The 18,183-nt window shown below is 37.3% G+C and overlaps 3 protein-coding genes across 5 annotated transcripts in view; 2 read left to right on the top strand and 1 right to left on the bottom strand.

The window, feature by feature from the left end:
* The window catches only part of LOC111440856 (protein kinase and PP2C-like domain-containing protein), a 10,868-nt gene extending 870 nt beyond the window's left edge, over positions 1–9,998 (top strand). The window contains exons 3-15 of one of the 3 annotated variants that reach the window (XM_023077678.1): positions 125–291; positions 456–523; positions 658–881; positions 1,229–1,280; positions 2,075–2,615; positions 2,734–2,803; positions 2,892–3,111; positions 3,195–3,299; positions 3,412–3,507; positions 3,615–3,758; positions 4,949–5,046; positions 5,626–5,736; positions 5,899–6,032. In XM_023077678.1, coding sequence (XP_022933446.1) covers positions 125–291; positions 456–523; positions 658–881; positions 1,229–1,280; positions 2,075–2,615; positions 2,734–2,803; positions 2,892–3,111; positions 3,195–3,299; positions 3,412–3,507; positions 3,615–3,758; positions 4,949–5,046; positions 5,626–5,674 — 1,834 coding nt within the window. In that variant the 3' untranslated portion in view covers positions 5,675–5,736; positions 5,899–6,032. Of the gene's footprint in view, positions 1–124; positions 292–455; positions 524–657; positions 882–1,228; positions 1,281–2,074; positions 2,616–2,733; positions 2,804–2,891; positions 3,112–3,194; positions 3,300–3,411; positions 3,508–3,614; positions 3,759–4,500; positions 4,785–4,948; positions 5,047–5,612; positions 5,737–5,898; positions 6,160–6,268; positions 6,369–7,237; positions 7,291–7,675; positions 7,748–7,897; positions 8,553–8,648; positions 8,717–8,845; positions 9,104–9,198; positions 9,388–9,484; positions 9,574–9,647 lie in introns of those variants that run through there. The other 2 variants (XM_023077696.1, XM_023077687.1) reach the window with 2 other exon arrangements.
* A 550-nt stretch (positions 9,999–10,548) lies between these two features.
* On the top strand, positions 10,549–13,757 carry LOC111440885 (pentatricopeptide repeat-containing protein At1g80270, mitochondrial-like). Its single transcript, XM_023077717.1, has 3 exons — positions 10,549–10,743; positions 11,273–11,846; positions 12,402–13,757. The coding sequence occupies exons 1-3, from the start codon at positions 10,709–10,711 to the stop codon at positions 13,647–13,649; spliced, it is 1,857 nt and encodes a 618-aa protein (XP_022933485.1). The 5' UTR covers positions 10,549–10,708; the 3' UTR covers positions 13,650–13,757.
* A 134-nt stretch (positions 13,758–13,891) lies between these two features.
* LOC111440904 (transcription factor HBP-1b(c38)-like) lies at positions 13,892–18,098 on the bottom strand. Its single transcript, XM_023077738.1, has 12 exons — positions 17,924–18,098; positions 17,458–17,757; positions 16,906–17,006; positions 16,682–16,752; positions 16,381–16,572; positions 15,970–16,047; positions 15,806–15,865; positions 15,495–15,572; positions 15,373–15,424; positions 14,859–15,130; positions 14,527–14,775; positions 13,892–14,387 (listed from the first exon to the last, which is right to left on the bottom strand). The coding sequence occupies exons 2-12, from the start codon at positions 17,556–17,558 to the stop codon at positions 14,241–14,243; spliced, it is 1,401 nt and encodes a 466-aa protein (XP_022933506.1). The 5' UTR covers positions 17,559–17,757; positions 17,924–18,098; the 3' UTR covers positions 13,892–14,240.
* Between the last annotated feature and the right edge of the window lie 85 nt (positions 18,099–18,183).

Below are 18,183 nucleotides of genomic sequence, written 5' to 3'. Positions count from 1 at the left end.
TTTTTTTTTTTTTTTTTTTTTTTTTTTTTTTTTTTTTTTTTTTTTTTTTGTGATAAGCATTGATGATAATGGGTGCGTTTTTTTTAAAAACTTTTTATAATTGTCAATTTTTGTTTCCATGAAGCGAATTGGATCATCCAGGCATAGTAAAACTGATCGCAGTCAATGCGAGGCCACCGAACTACTTGTTTTTCTTCGAATTCTATGAGTTTCCGAATCTTTCGGAGAAAGTGCATGCTGAAGAATGGAATCCGAGTATCAATCAGGTGCTCATGATCACTCTAGAGTTAGGTAATGTTTTTCCACTATCAGTTTTGATAACATGTTCTTTTTTCTTTATTGTCTTGTACAAAATCAACAATAAAACTTGTACAATTAGGCTTGTGTTCTTTTTTAGGCTTAATTAAACATGCAAATTTAGTTTCATTATTCTACTTCCAATTTTGCTCTTCCAGCAAAGGCTCTGCAATATTTGCATAACTTGGGGATTGTGCATAGGGATGTGAAACCAGCAAACGTTCTTGTAAGTTTCTTCCACAATTACTAAGTTAATTTGGCCATTTACTTGCCCTAACGATGTGATAATTTCCAAGTGGCACGGCCTTTGATTGGGTGTACTTGGCAGTGGCACTAAGCTTTAGTGGCGTTCTGATGCAGCTTGGCAAAGATTTACGTCCATACTTGGCTGATTTTGGTTTAGCAGTACACCAGAAACATCTGAAAGGAATCTCCGCAGAAAACTGGAAATCATCTGGGAAGCCAACAGGTGGTTTCTATAAGAAAAGCATGGTTGGGACACTCATTTATATGGCACCTGAGATATTGAGGAAGGAAATACATACAGACCTATCAGATGTCTACAGTTTTGGCATCTTAATGAAGTACGACTTCTTAATACTTGCATGGCACCTGAGATATTAAGGAAGGAAATAATTTGCTACTATTTTGCTACCTAATATCCACTCAACAATACCCACCTCAAGCAGCCGATTTGGCTCCTATGTAGTTGCATGTTAATAGACATACTCGAATCTCTAAAATAAATGTTTTGAAAGTTGAAGGACCTAAATGAAAGAATTATGAAACTTCAGGGATTAAAATGGGACATAAACCACCAAACTTTGGGGTTCTTATGAAGTTGGTTGACCTCTGTCTTCTCATTTTTTTCTGAAGCATCTTTCTGTTTTTCCACATAAATCTTGAATCCTTGACTTTCCTCCTACTGCAGTGAGCTTTTGACTGGTGTTGTTCCATATACTGATCTTCGAACTGAAGCACAGGTCAGATATGTTGAATTAGTTAATTCTTTTACCAATGACATTAGATATTGATTAAAAACCACTCCATTGGAATTTGTAGTGATTTCTAACTGATGAGGTTAGCTATTGGTTAAGGAGACTGCCTATGAACATGGAACGTTCAACAACATATATTTGTACGAACGTACTGTTGTATACTAAACTCCCTAGTTACTAACATCCTTTTGATTTTCTTTCTGTGGTGTGTACCTGAGCTATTGTATACTAAACCCTTGTCCGATGCGAAAGTCAGAAATTTAGAAACAATTTGAGTAGCAAGTTTCGATTTAATCTCTTAACCCTTTTAATTATACCTTTTCTGTAAGTAGTCATCAAATGTTGCTAGCGGCAAGTTTGTGGCATGATACTTTGTGAGTTGACAAAAGTTTAGAAAAAAAATTGAAACCTCCTAATAGAGGAAAATTTCAAAATTTTCCAAGAAATTGGAAATTTTCATGTACCATATCACGCAAGATTATGATCAACCACATTTAATATCTATGAATGGAAATGGTGTAACTGAAAGAAGTAAAAGTTCAAGGGACTAAATTAAAACATTTTAAGCAATAGAAACTAAATTGAAAAACTAACCCCAACAGTGGTGGATTAAAATATATATTTTAGCCTTATCGAGAAAAAGAAAAAGGAAAGGAAAATAGCTTGGATTGACAGGCATTACTTCATATTTAGCATTGATGCATCAGCAGATGCGGTTCATCTTACCCTTTTTATAGTACTTGATGGCTAAATGAATGGTGTGCATTTTCATTGGGCAGGCCCACACTGTACTGGAAATGAATTATACGGAGCAGCTGCTTACCGCAGCTATTGTTTCAGATGGCTTGCGTCCTGCTCTTCCTAATGATGAGTCTGGCGCACCATCAAGGTTGTTGTCACTTATACGCAGGTGCTGGGATGAAAATCCTAAAAATAGACCATCTTTTTCTGATATAGTTGTGGACCTAGAGTCAATTTGGGAGGACAGAAAGGGTTTAGAATCTGTCACCCCTATGCATCCCAATTTGTGTGGTAGTGTTGTTAGTGATGCTAGTGAAAATGATTATGCATATCAAGAAGATATTAATTGGTCAAATCAGGGTGAACAGTTTTCTAGAAAGGCTTCTAATGCAGATGGGTGTGCTGTGAATGTTTGGCTTGATTCCTCATCTGATCATTTGGCATACCGCCCAATACTTTCTTGGGGATCCTTTTCCACTTGTGGGAGGAGGGAGACCATGGAGGACTCTCATTTCCTCTTGCCTAACATGTGTAACAAAGAAGACATCCATGCTTTTGGAATCTTTGATGGTCATAGAGGTTTGTAATTGTAATTTCTTTTTAACTACTGTTCCTTCGACAATACGCCGTTGCTTTAGTCACTTCAATGCATTACAAGTGCGTCAAATGCCTAATGCTGTAGCTTTAAAGCATGCAGGTGCAGCAGCTGCTGAGTTTTCAGCTCAAGCTATTCCTGGATTCTTGCAAGCGTCATGTTCCACAAGAAGGTTTTCATTCTTTCTTCTAATACTCTCCAATTTTTATCATCCGGCATTTTTTCTTTTCATCTACTAATATGGAATCTTGTGTGTAAAGTCCTGTGGATGCATTAAAGGAAGCATTTGTAAAAACAGATGTTGAGTTTAGAAAAGAACTCGATTTTTTTCGCAAATCCAAGAAAGTTAAACAGAAAGACTGGCATCCTGGTTGCACTTCTGCTGTTGCCCTAATTGTTAGAGACAGGCTTTTTGTTGCCAATGCTGGTGATTGCAGGACAATATTGTGTCGGGCTGGTGATCCCGTCGTTTTAAGTAAGGTGGGTTTTGTGTATGCTTTTTGCTTTTCTAAAATCTTTTATTATATTAACATATCAGAGTGGTAATCAACATTTTGTATCAGGATCATGTCGCTAGTTGTGTCGAGGAGCGAGAGCGTGTCATCAGGGCTGGAGGGCAGGTGAGGTGGCAAGTTGATACATGGAGGGTTGGTCCGGCTGCTCTTCAGGTCTCTCTTTTCATATGGTGGTGTTATATCTGCATACTGAAAACGATATTTGTAGTAGTTGTTGTTTTGTCATTAAATAACGTTTTGAACCGAGTGTTTTGAGGTTGAACAGGTGACTCGTTCAATTGGCGACGATGATCTGAAGCCGGCTGTGAGTGCAGAACCTGAGATAACAGAAACTGTTCTGACTTCACAGGATGATTACCTGGTAAGATTAGTTTTCAAGTGATGTTTCATTTCAAAGAATTGGTAATTTCGATCCATTTGTGTCGATCACGAAAGCATGATGATGATGGTGTGGTGCATATCTCTCAGGTTATGGGGAGTGATGGACTATGGGATGCCCTGAGCAACTCTGAGGTGGTGGGTATCATCAGGGACACAGTGAAAGAAGCGGCAATGTGTTCAAAGCGGCTTGCAACAGAAGCAGTAGCCAGGGGGAGCAAGGATAACATTACGGTAATTGTTGTATTTTTACATCCGGTATGTACAGTAGAGAGAATTTATTAAGTGGTGCCCCACCTCTTCTACCTACCATACACACAATTTGTTCATAATATACAAATGTTGTATTATTTGTTGAATACCAGAATTACAAATTACTTGGGATTAGAATTTTAGTTTTATGGGTTTCAAGCTTCAATTTCATCCAAATTACTTGTGGTTTAACTCTATTTTAATTTAAATAGATTCTTTTAATTACAACACGGTGATTTTACAAATAGAGACTAAATTGATCTACAACAAAATTTTAATTGTTTCATAGTTTAATCATCAACTTTTATAATCAATCATATCAATTTACATCTCTTCTCAAATTACAATTTGGACTTTAATTAGGTATTTATAAAAAGGGATTTAGGAAACAAAATTTGAAATACATTATTTATCAATATAAGCATTAAATAATGAAATAAAAACTCGTTCTTATTTTTTCTTGAGCCTTTTTCCAATTTTTTTAGAGATGAGAGAAATAGTCTATTTAATTATTTTAAATTATATATTTAGTTATAAATTTGTTAAAAAGTTGTATTTAATAAATTATTTTAAAAAATTTTTATTATCATTTTTATGTTAGAACTATTTCTCAAAAAGATTATTTATTTTCTAAATTTAAGAATTAAATAGAAATAAATTAAAATAAATCATTTGAGAAAAGGGGCAGGGAGGGAAGCAGAAGATCAACCAGGGGAATTGCGGACTGCAAAAAGTGAGGAAGAATTAAAGAGAGAGAGAGGGAGGGTGTGGGCCCCACATCTCCCGCCTTTCCTATAAAAACTAAAAAGCATGTAACGTATCACCCAACCATCCCAAAACAAGCGCGCCCCTTCCTTTGTTTGCCTCACTCCATTTCTCCTCCTTCCTTTTGAACTTTCCCTCTCACAAATCACACACAGATTCATGTGAACTTCCCTGTAACGCTGCTTCGACCAACAAAAAAAAGTGTACGAGTATCTACTTCCGGTGTGTGTTTCAAACTCTCTGGTATTTTCTCCTTCATTTTAGCGCCTTTCTTCTCTTTCTTTTCATATCTCTCTCTCTTTTAGTTGCGTGTTTCTTTGATTCATTGCCGGCACTCGCTCGGAAGTACTCGGTTTGGTGTTCGAGGTTCTAATTTGTTTACTTTTTTGTTTTTTTTTTCTTTGTAGGTGTTTTGCATAATGGAGAAGAAGGCTACCCTGGCAGCTGCGATGGATTGGAGACTGAAAATCAAGAACGAAACTGGACAGAAATTTGTCAAGTCTGTAATCTCTCCAAACCTAACTGATCATTCAACTATTCTGTTTTTTCCTCCTTTCTAAATTCTATTTTGTTTTATTTATCGTTTGTTTGGAGTTTTGGAGATTCAATTAGGAGAGTGACTGGAAATTTGTGTTGGCTTCTTGGAATAATGTGCTGATTAGTCGAGTGTAATTCGGTTACTATGGTGATTGATATCGATTACTTTGTTTAAGAAGCCGCATTTATTATTTGCTGTCCAGAACTAATTTTTCTGTAACTACTCTTTGAAGAAGCCTCATTTTCCTGGTCCGATTGTTGACTTGGAAATTTCGTGGCCTTGTTTGAGTTTCTCTTTGCCATTTCGAATTCTATTGGATTCTTGTAATGTATTAATCTGTAGTGTTGAATTTGATTGCTGCTGGTTGAGCTTGATTTCTTCGTTTGAAAAGATAGATTTGTCATTGGCTGATTGCTACTAAATCTTTCGAAATGGTTGATGGAAGAAGAGTTTTTCTGATTCTATCATTGACTTGAGAATTCTTACGCATTGTTTAAGTTTCTATTTACTGTCTTGGATTTTAATGACAACAGCGTGACGTTGTAGATACGCAAAGTTGAAGGAACAGTGGTCTGCTTGCCGTCCTGATGCCTAAAACAAATTACTAACCTTGCGATGGAACACGAGAAGAAGTTGTTTAAAAATGCAAATTCTAAGGTATATTAGTAAACATCCCATGTTTTCTGATATGAGAACTGTTCTTTTTCCCTTTCTGACTTTTGGGATGCACTTGCACCATACTAATCTTCTAACTTTTCACTTTGTTCCAATTTGCAACATATGTAATCTTCTTTTCTTCTTATTGCTTATGCCTCTCAGGAACAACATATTCCGCAGTCACTGTCACAGCCACACGAACGACTACATGGACAAAAACTGAAAGTCAGACAGACGCATCAACAATATCTTATGCATAATCAAAGCTGTGTTAGACCACAGAATACACTAACTGCACCATGTCGACCACAGGGTTTCCAGAGTCGAGCTTTTGGAAATCATATGCCCCCAGAAATGTTCACACAACATCCAAAAGTTGTGAACTTGCAGCCAAATGAGAATTTGAGTGCCCAAGTAAAAGAGGTATTTGATTCTGTCTATAATCAAATCTCAGTTGAGCATTTGTAACTAGGTATTTGGTTGTATATCTATATTATACATATTGCTACGAAAGTCAAGCCTTACATAACAGGAAGTGATTGATGAAGATTTTATTGGCTCAACATTCTTACATCAATACTATTCTGCGATTGAGCAGCATAAGCAACACCAGACGGTCGGAGCTTCTGCAGGTAAGTTTAAGGTTCTGAAGAAAAATTCTATTTGAAATCAACACCACGATTTAAAGCCAAATATAGATGGAGAATGAAGAAGGATTTTGTTTTAACAATCTGTTTCTTTTCTTCCATTTACCTATTGAATGCATGATATTTATAAAGAAAATGTTTGCATCGTATTTAATCGCAATTTTTGAGCTTTTTGTATGTAAGAGTTAAAGCTTGTGAAATCAATACCATTTACCTAACAATATGCATTTTTCTTCTTTTCAGTTTCACTTTTCAAAAGTGCTTTTGAAATCTTGACCACATTTGGAAAACAAAATATAGAGTTTTTGAAACTACTCCTTTTGACAAAAAGGCTAGCCAGAATTTGATAACTGTTTTGAGGAAAGTGGATTTGAAAGCAAATAAACCGTTAGCTTGCATAAAATTAAATGTTTCACTTTTAAAATGGAAAACTAGAAACAAAATCATTATAATAATGAAATCTTAGTTACTAACCTCCTATAATGAGAGGAAGACAGATTACAAGTTATAATTTCATATATTGCATATTTTTAAATGTTCTTTCCTTCGAAGGACGTTCTCCTCAACTAAGGTGACTTGTATTTTTAGAAACATCAGATTTAATCAACTGCTCTATAGAATATTTGGATACCCAACGCCTTCCCATAAATGCTACTACCACTACCAGTACCACTTATGAAGTTTCTTAATTTGTTTTCTACTTTTTGCATGTATTCTAAAATCAATCTAAGTTTTGAAAACTAAAAAAAGTAGTTTTCGAACCCGAACAATCTTTAAAAACAGAAAAACCAAAAACAAAATGGGTTTCCAAGCCCGTCCTAAGATTTTCTGTTGTCTTTCATTTTATCGTGCAGTTCCAAATGGAAATCCAAATGCAGAAGATTGGCATGATCTGGCATTGTCTGAGGTAATTGTATTCTAGCATTGGTGTGAATTTGTTATTATATTGATGTATAAATACAATCATTAATCTGGCATTGTTTTGTTAATTGATTTCTTAATATTGTTTTCTATTATTTATCTAAAAATGATTAAAATATCGGCATCCATATCGACATCAAGATTTCAATTTCACGGATATATCGATAAAATATTGATATTGAAAAGTATTTTTTTAATCATTAAGTCTGATCCACGGTTGTCTCCAACATCATCTACTATGGATGTTGGGAGTTTTCTTTTACATTTTTAGTAATGAATTCATGGAAGCATCATGGATGTCAGGACGTCAACTTTTTATAATTTAAATTCAGTGCTAAGCCGCTTTTTATTTATATATTTATTTATTTCAGGTGCAACGCCTCAGGACACACTTGCCTCTTTTGACGAAGGCATATGTGAGGGCATCTGAACAGTGTCTGCAGGTACTAAATTGATTTCAAATAAATATTTTATGGAACATCCATATTTGCTTGATCTTCATCAGACTCATCTCATTCTTATTTTAAACCACTTTTATGCCTTACCGTTCATGTATTCTGTCCATATCCCTTCATGGCTCTTACTTCTTGTAGGTAGGACAAACAGAGAAGATGCAGAAGTACGAGCACGATAAGAATATACTGCAAAAAATTATCAACTTTTTGAAATTGCCCGAGGACAGAATCATATCTTACACCAAAGAGAGCTTTTATCGATGTGTGCAAACAATTGAAGAAACTCTGAAAGTTCATGAGAATGGCAGTATAAACATCGCCAGTAAGCGGCAGCCCCTACATGGGCAGCCAAGCCTCTGTCAATCTCATATAAACCCAGCTCAGCAAACTAATAGTTTTGATAGTTCTTCTCCTAGAGCGCCACGAGAAATAGGTTCCTTGAGGTCAGAAGCAGACTGGATTCAGAAATATACTCCGCGGAATAGGCAACATTCAGAAAAAATCGAGCAAGAATTTAAGTCCTCGTGGATAAAGCAGAATCAGAAGTCAACAGAAAATATCCAGGCAATTCGTAGATCGGGAATGTATTTGGAGAATCATTTCAACTCGAAATTCTCTCCTCAAACTCATGAGGCTTCACGGCTTTCTCAGATTGCAGAGCGAGCACTTCCCAAAATTGCTTGCAATTCTTTGTATGGAAGAGCTTCTCCCACCTTTCCTTCAACAGATGGGCTTGGAAAAATTTCTTCAAATGTTTCCTCCCTTTGGAGCCCAATCTCTCAATTCTCTCAAGGTTATAGTTCTCTCAAGTTACTTAATTCCAAATCAGAAATCTAAGTCCCATCTCATGAGAGAAGAAGCTATAACACAATGACCTGTCGGCTTGCAGAAACTACTCGTTTTGGAAACAATGGACAATTGTCAACAACTCAGCCTCATAATCGCTTGCTTAAAGCAGTAAGTCTGCGTTTGAGAAGAGTTTATGTTGCATTTGCCTGATCTACTAGATATTAGCATAAGATCATTCCTTTTTGTTTCTTAGGCTCTTCCTATTAGTTGATTCTGGGAGAGAACAAAATTTTGCAGGTTGAGTCAATATCAAATGAAGCATTAAGAGCAGCTATACTAGAAATAAGTTCAGTTACGAATATGGAAGACAGAATAACAGAACCGTGGTTTTGCGAAAAGGAAACACATTTAAGCTTGCAAGATGGGGGCGGTTCCTCAAAGAATATGAAGCGAAAAATGAATGCAACAACCTTAAATGACATGCCATCGCCTTGCAGTGATATTGTTGGGTCTGAACCAACAGTTACATCAATAAGCAAGAAGCTCAAGAAACTGGTATGCATAATCTCTGTCTATCTCTTTGAAACTATTATTTCTGCCCACTTTTTATTTTCCTTTTGTCTTATAGAATTATGCTGAAAATTGTGCAGTCTGATAATGCCCTATTGGAAGAAATGAGAAACATAAACAGACATTTCATTGAAACGGTCTTAGAGTTAGATACGGACGAGAATGTGAATAGGCGATTGGCCAATGCGGGTACCGTTCTTCGATGTTCATATAGAGCTGCAACCGAAGGTAAAAATTCAGTGTTCCATTCTGAAAACAACACACTAAAGGTGAGGTATCTAGCTATTTTTCTGTTCCTTCTTTCTCCAACTTGTAAACTAGATGCAAAACTTGACCAAAATATTTATGAAAATTTGTTTCCATTAGTTGCCAGTGCTTTCAGTGAAGCTGCTTGTGCCCCTGGATTATCCAGAAGATTACCCTGTATTCCTAAGCAAATTGAACACAGAGTGCGGGTATGAATTGTTATAAATAAATGTCCTTTTTTAACAGATAGTTGAAATGCACTAGTTATTGTACATGTTTTTAGTACTGAGGATGAAGAATTTAGAGACATGTGGAGCAAAGCGACGTCCCTGCTAAATGCATTCCTCCGCACCGCTCCTGTCTACTTGTCTCTTGAAGAGTGTGCAAAGGCATGGGATGAATGTGCTCGCGCTGTGGTATGTGATTATGCTCAACGTGCTGGCGGAGGATGCTTCAGCTCTCGATATGGGAGTTGGGAGGACTGCGCCGCTACCTAACCTCCCTTTGAACAGAATTCAGCTGAACAATATAGACCACTAGGTCGTTTGTTTGCTAGATTCTAAGATTCTAAGATACCAGCTGAACATAATATTTTGAACATAATATACCACTAGATTCTAAGATTCGCATATCATATGTACAAAAAATTGGGTACAACCCTAAACCATTATATAATAATCCATTGATGAACCCATGATATGGCTTCCTATCTGAAACGAGAAGGCATCAAGTGTAGCATAGAGTAGCGGAGGTGGAGTTAGGTATAAGCGATCCCATGAATATCGGTTCGGTCCTGCATTTCTGACAATGTTGTGATCTAGTCCGAGGCCGACGAAGGATTTGGGATTTGGGAGATCCAGGTGTGGAAGCATGGAAGGAGAAGGAGTGAGGAGAGTTAAGATTTGATGGTGGTGGAAAGTGATGTGCGAAGAAGAAGAAGAAGAAGAAGAAGAAGAAGAAGAAGAAGAAGTGTTTTTCTTTTTATTCTTTTCTTTCCTTATTTATTTTTTCTACCAATTATTTTGACATTTTCATGAAAATCAGTATAATGGCTTACTAATTTATTTTTAAAATTATAACAACATATTTATTTATTAATTTATAGTTTTCTAAAAGTATGTATGCAATATTTTTATAAAATTATTTAAGCAAGCAGCTATGCTTTAAACCTTGGTCCGAGTCCACCGCCTGATATAAAGAACGGGAGTCCAACACACGAAAGGGTTTTTAGGGTTTAACACCAACAACGTCTCTGCCGCGCCTATTTCGATCCCCCCTCCCTCCCTCTCCTTTCCACTCTTACACCTCTGCTACTAACCTCTTCACTCCTATTATCATCTCATCATGTGGGCTCTTCGTAGAGCTTCGACTCCTCTCAGGTATGCTTCTCGTCTTCTAACTGCACCTCTCCGCTTATTTACCTTACCTTCTTTATTCCTTAATGCCAATACATTTCTTTTCAATCTTCTTGTCACTACACACTTTCATTCACTATTTCTGCAACTAAGATTCTTGCTTGCTTCTCATCCACTTTCCGGTGCTCATCACAGAAGGAAATAATGTAAAAACTTGTGTGTCATTTTTTTCTGTTTTTATTCGCATTCAAGCTCAAATCTGAAGCTTCGTTATTTCTACAATTTAAATGCTTCTGGGTTTCACAATCTATCTTCACAGTTGTCGGCCTATTATCAAGGGGGGATTTCCTTTTCTCTCTGTAAGGAAGAACAAGTTTGGGGGATGTCAGTTTCCCGAAATCATCCATTATTAATCATTCAAACGACTGTTTTTGTATGTATGTATTTCTGTATGTGTAATATATGTACCTGTATATTGCGGTAACCGGTGCGGAGGGTACGATGCCTCCAATTTTTCATATCCCTCTCTCAATTTTTTGTGTTCTCTTTCTAGGAATCAAGGATATAGAATAAGAACTTCGTATGTCTTTGGCAAACTAGAGGCGCCATATTCTTGCGATGGAAATATAGTTGGTTCGGCTATCATCCCTGCTATATCTGATAGATGCATTTCTTTTGAGAGAAATAACCTTGCAACATGGCGGTCCTCTGGGCTTTCTATTAGCAGCCATGGTCTATCTTCACAAGCTGGTGCTGAGAACAGTGGAGAGGAAGATGACTTGGAAGATGGGTTTTCTGAACTTGAAACACTTCCAAGCACTAATGCACTTGAAGATAATAAAGCAGCTGATGAAAATGAAGGGGAATTAACCTCTGAATCAGAACTTGATGATGATGGGACTCAAAATGAACTGGATTTACCTGAGGTTGAAACTGAGCTTGGTGAAAAGATATCTGCGAAAAGGGCTCCTTCAGAGCTGTTCAAGGCTATTTGGAGTGCTCCGGGTTTATCTGTTCCCAGTGCACTGGACAAGTGGGTCAGTGAAGGAAAAGAATTAAGCCGTGCTGACATCTCTCTGGCTATGCTCAATCTTCGAAGACGTCGAATGTTTGGGAAGGCTTTGCAGGTAAATTGACTTGATTTTACTTCTTCAAGCAATGGAATTCATTCCTATGGTTTTAGGTTTATAGTTAATCTCGTCACTCTTGGGATTTGCAGAACTCTATAAAGTATATGTGACTAGCGGACACAATGGTTTCAGGATGGTAATATTGATAAATCTCTAAGAAATACCATAATCAGTAGTAATGTAATGCGGTCTAACAAACACAAAATGATTTCAAGAAGTACCACTATCAAATGCTTGTATAGAAATTTGTTAAGCTGGCTTATGGCATTCAATAAATGGTGCCAGAACCGCGTATAGAATTTTCAGATGGCTTGATATTAGGTTGAGCTGCATGTAACTGCTTGATTTATTAGTATATATGAATTTTGCATTTATTATTGTTAGTCTTATAAAAGCCATTATTGGTAAGAAAATGGTTATGCGAGTTTTAGCCAGTTTATCGACCAAGAATTTTGTAGCTACCGTATTTTAAAAATATTTTGCCTATTTGTTCAACATTCTTATTCATCATTTCTTCAACTCATTACTTGCATTGCTATATGGGTTTCACAGTTTTCAGAGTGGTTGGAAGCAAGTGGACAACTTGAGTTCGTTGACAGAGACTATGCTTCTCGCCTTGACTTGATTGCAAAGGTACATGGTCTCCATAGGGCAGAAGGTTACATCGCCAAAATCCCGAAATCATTCCAGGGGGAGGTGATATACCGAACTCTTTTGGCTAACTGTGTGGTCGCCAACAATGTAAAAAAAGCAGAGGAAGTATTTAACAAAATGAAGGACCTTGAATTTCCAATCACAGCCTTTGCTTGCAACCAGTTGCTTCTTCTTTACAAGAGACTTGACAAGAGGAAAATAGCCGACGTTCTGTTGTTGATGGAGAAAGAAAATGTCAAGCCTTCTCTGTTTACTTACAAGATCCTAATAGATGCTAAAGGCCTTTCAAATGACATGGTGGGTATGGAACAAGTTGTTGATACAATGAAGGCTGAAGGAATCGAACTTGATGTAAATACACTTTCCATATTAGCGAAGCACTATGCTTCAGGTGGGCTTAAAGACAAAGCCAAGGCCATCTTGAAGGAGATGGAAGATGTGAGCTCCAAAGAATCTCGATGGCCTTGCAGACTTTTACTTCCCCTTTATGGAGAACTACAAATGGAAGATGAAGTGAGGAGGGTCTGGAAGCTCTGCGAGGCTAATCCTCGCATTGAAGAATGCATGGCTGCCATTGTTGCATGGGGAAAGCTGAAGAACGTCCAAGAAGCAGAGGAAATTTTTGATAGAGTTTTAAAAACATGGAAGAAGCTTTCCTCGAAACAATACTCTACCATGTTGAAGGTTTATGCAGACAATAAGATGCTGACGAAGGGCAAGGATCTAGTCAAGCAGATGGCAGACAGCGGTTGCCGAATCGGTCCATTAACATGGGATGCAGTTGTGAAACTCTATGTGGAAGCTGGGGAGGTAGAAAAGGCAGATTCTTTCTTGCAGAAGGCGGTCCAGAAAAACCAGATGAAGCCATTGTTTACATCTTACATGGTTATCCTGGATCAGTATGCAAGGAGGGGTGACGTCCACAATGCGGAGAAAATGTTTCATAGGATGAGACTATCAGGTTACGTGGCTAGATTCAGCCCGTTTCAAGCTCTAATACAGGCATACATTAATGCCAAGGCTCCAGCCTACGGCATGAAAGAGAGAATGAAGGCAGATAATGTGTTTCCAAACAAAGCTTTGGCAGGAAAATTAGCCCAAATCGATGCATTCAGGAAGACAGCAGTGTCGGATTTGCTTGACTGAGGAATTTAATTTGATACTTTTGGATGTATAAACTCCTCGGATTTCAACTCTATTTTACAAATCAAGTATTTGTTAGTTAATCTGGTGGCTGCGCTTTGAAATTTGACAGCAGAACTACACAATGGATTGTGCTGCAGGTGTTATAATATATTTTGTTTGTTCGAATACCCATTATTACCAAGAACTCTGGTTTTGCAGTAAACTCAAAATGGTTTACTTACTCAAAGAATATTATTTGAAAATAAATTATAATATGATCTCTGGTGTAGGTTGATGTAATACAAATGTAAGTTACAGATACAACCTATTTTCCCATTCAGTTCTATGAAACATCACCTGAAAAGATTATTGTAATAAGCATACAATATCACCAACCGACACTAAACAACTGAAAATGTGAAAGCTATATATATGTATATATCAATCACAAACTTCACCCTACACCACCATCACTCATCTTCATCCATTGTACAATTCCTATGACAGAAGCAGCTTCATCCAATGAAGCAATGCAATTCTGTGTGGTAGCACACTTCAGGCACTTGTTTGATAAATTTGACAGATTAACTAGAGAGAACTCCCATGCCCCTTTCACTCTCGTGGCCGTGCAAGCCAGAGAGAGCTTAGAGCTCGAAGGCGGGAGAAGTAGTCGTTTATTGCAAGAAGCGCACGAGCTGATTGACGGGTTGTCAATATGCGATGCATTTGTTGAAGTGTTTGTTGACGAAGATTATCGGCCTGCAAGTTATAGAAAGAGAAGGAAAAATGAAAGTGAGAAAACATGGACAAAGATTTCAACTCTACTTGTTTGTTGCATGAGCAAGGTATAAATGTAACAAGATGGAACAGAGTGACATAAAATCTAAAACCAAATTACCTGGCGTAGGAAGCCATCAAGAGTTCCAAGCTTTCCCATTGCCATGGCCATTTGACCCATATAATTAGCCACATTACCAGATGACCCCGACGTAGCAGGCGTGCCACTGGCCAACGTTTCAGCCAAGGATTGCTGCAATGCATCCATTCCTTGTGAGAGAGCATCTTCCGCCTGTTGTGATAATTGTTGCAGGTTGCAGATTTCTGCTACTTGCTGCTCGGTCAAAGGCTCCAATTGGCTTACAAGAAGCTGCATTAACTTCATGTAAGCACCAACCCATAAATGTTTTCTTCCTCTACTTTCATATGCTTACCACCTACATAATTTATTACCTTTAGGATCTCAGATGAACGGAAGCCACCAATCCACAGGAAACACCGCTCTGCTGGTGTCTTCCACATTCCTGACAAGATGTGGAACACATCAGCTTTGGCTGCAATGCCTTTCAACCTGAAAATATCATCGAACTGTGCAGTCACATTATCAACAACCGTTCGCAGTTCAGTGTCACCCGCGTGTGAATTAACTGCAGCTCTAAGCTCATTTATCAGTCTATTATGCTCCTCTAACCAACGTGAATATTCTACATCAAATGCTAGTGCACCTACAAACACAAACAAGAAAACATATGACAGTGAATAAAAAAATGTTTAAACACACCCTACGAAAACAAATTCATGACTTTGAATATTGTAAAAAATAGTCATTCATATCAAAACCTTATAAATTATCAAGAATGACATTCAAGTCATGATGAATTGAGAACAAACGCAGCAGGATAACTCAACAACTGATATATTAAAAAAGTCACATGGCATAAAATGCTAACTGAAAAGGCTTGCATACCATTTCCACTCATGGAATGGGCTTGGTCTCCAGAACTTGAAATAAAGATACCCTGCATAAATTGTGGTGGAAGATTTAAGTAAAAGCATGCAACTCAGAACTTTCCAACTAGATAACTCAACCTGCTGACGGGCTCGCTGAAGTTCTTGCTCGAGCTGAGTAAGCTTCAGCCTGCTACTTTCTAGCTGCTGCACATATGCCTATGAAAAGGATGTAAAGTGATAAAGAAATATTATTGAGATTCATAGCATAATATACTCAAACTCACTGAACATTTCTAAGCAACTAAGTCAATATCAGTTATAAAGCACAACAATCTGCAACCATCATTGAAGCCAAATTCTTCAGAAAAGGTACAGCTTGTTCGATACTACACGGCTTACAATTTTTAGATAATTAGTAGAAATAGAAACCAATGATAATGGAAGCTTACCTTTTTCCTTAAACGACTTTTTCTAGCAGCTTCACGATTTTGGGCAAGCCTTCGTAAGGTCTGAAAGGGATGTCAAACAACATATTATTTGATTGAACAAGCTGCTATTTATCCATCAACATGTTCAGATAAGAATGTAAAGATATTTCAGTTTAAAATATAACCTTCTGATCTGCTGTTTTTTCCTTCAACTTGTTGTTAGAATCATATGCCATAAGTGAGTTTCCTTGATCTTTGTCAAGCTACAGAAGACAAAAGGACATAAGCTTACCTCCCAAGAATACTAAACAGAAAGATAGACACTATTACTTGAGACGATGAAAACATTCAACACACATATCCCATGTCCTCCCGCACAGCTCACGAGAAGGGAGATGGTGAAAAGAATAAGAACAAGAGTATGTGTACTGTCATCTAGCTGCTCTATTTAATCAATCCTTCAATTATCTTAAACTTCAAATTATAATATTGATATCAGGTAACTTGTATACATTGAACTTTAAACAAAAGAAACCAGAAAATCTCCAAAATGAATCATGTAAAACTAATCTGATAACATACTCAAGGGACTTTACCCTTTGACTTTTGTCATCGTCATCTGTAGAAGAATCAGTTCTTGTGCTCGTATCTGCCACGTTAGACTCTCCCCAGTTTTCACGAGGACCGCTAGATGTAGAAACCAAATTTGGGTTTGATTCTTTCTGTAATGGCAACGTTTGAGACCCCATGATAGCAGTTGGCAAATTTACATCAGTGGATACAAGTGGCTGAATTCCATTATGGGGGGATGTTAATTATCATCAAATATAAGTGCAAAGCAAAGCCTAATAAACCTCTATTGAAAAATAAAAAAAACGGGAACAGATAAAACAGTACCTTAATTAAAGAACCAAACTGGACGTTGTTCAGAGCCGAACTATTCGCCTTTATCTGATTATACAAAGGATCTAGAGCAAGTACATTTGGTAAAAAATATATTAGTAGAAGAAGAACAGAGGAGGAGATTCAGCATGCTCTGATTGTGTACTCAATAATGCAAAATCAAGAGTGAAAAAGAGATAAACAGATGACCACTGAAACTACTTCCTAATAACACATACTTCTAGAAAGGTCTACATCTTCTATGTGAAATCCAAGAGTTTGCTCAAGTGTTCTCAAGTCTGAGATCCGAGACGACGGAATAGAGCTTCCCTCTGCACCCCTGAAAATCACAGAGAAAAACACCATCACGGTGAAAAAATAATTCCAACGATAATGCAAAAAGGTGTACAAAAGATCCCAGCAAGGGAGAGGAAATTAAGGGATGCATCAAAACATGACAATGCATCCACAAATAACTTCTTGAACTCAAGGATGTGAATTGACCAAGAAAATCAGTCATTCAACTAAGGATTTAACTGAAGAGATGAATATGCTAAGACACAGTACAGCATTATATTGCCTTCAATAAAGTTCAGAGATGCTCCAAGTCACATATTCTTAGAACAATTAAACCTACTTATACTTAAGGCAGATGTTCTTGAGAAGNATTGTGAAGTTGATACAAGCAGAAACACTCGCATAAAAAAAAAAAAAAAAAAAAAAAAAAAAAAAGTACATGTACTGCAGAATTGAATTCAAACAATAAACTGAACAGAGTACTTGAAAGTTACATGGAATTATTGGGTGTGGGCATTGAAGAAACGAAGCTAGGCATCCCGTTCACGGCATTGGTTATATCGTCTGCACCAATCTTCACTGTTCTACTACCCATGAATCACCATCATCATCATCACCAGCACCCCAGCTCCAGTTGAATAAGAAAATTAGAAAAGCAGTGAAGAAGAAGAAGCTCTTGAAATTCTATCAAAATAAGTCGGACCCAGTTCCCTAAAACTCCCAAGCAGTTCCTCGATCCAAAGACGTCAAAAACTTCAGCCGATCAACAGCACGGGTTTCAAGTCATCGAAGAGCTCAAAACAAAGAAAACCCAGCAAAACTAAGAAGTGTATCAGAAATCAAATACCAGAAAAGTGAAATAAGAAGAGAGAAGAATCGCGAGATGGGAGTTGAGTTTGAGAAATGAATCGACGTCCGGAAGGTGGGAAAATGGAAGGAAGAGAGAAAAGAAAACCCTACCCAGAAGGGGTGTGGAGGATGAACAGCGAACACTTTTTGACTTTGTGATGGAATTGTTGGGTGAAGTTTTAAAAATGATGGGAGAAGAGGAAAAGTTTGGAGAGGGGCACATTGAATTTAGTGAAGAAAAATGGAATGGTGTTGTTGGTCAGGTGAGTTGGAGAAGCGTGACGTTTAGAGCCATTCCAAATTGTTCCTACTTTACCTCCTCCTAGGCTCCTTGCGTCCTTTTTCTTTAAAAAAAAAAAAAAAAAAAAAAA

This window comes from Cucurbita moschata, unplaced genomic scaffold (assembly GCF_002738365.1).
Source record: "Cucurbita moschata cultivar Rifu unplaced genomic scaffold, Cmos_1.0 Cmo_Scf00001, whole genome shotgun sequence".
In the NCBI taxonomy this organism is placed as follows: domain Eukaryota; kingdom Viridiplantae; phylum Streptophyta; class Magnoliopsida; order Cucurbitales; family Cucurbitaceae; genus Cucurbita; species Cucurbita moschata.
The sequence above is the reverse complement of the archived record's forward strand: the minus strand, read 5'-3'. Positions and strand labels throughout refer to the sequence as shown.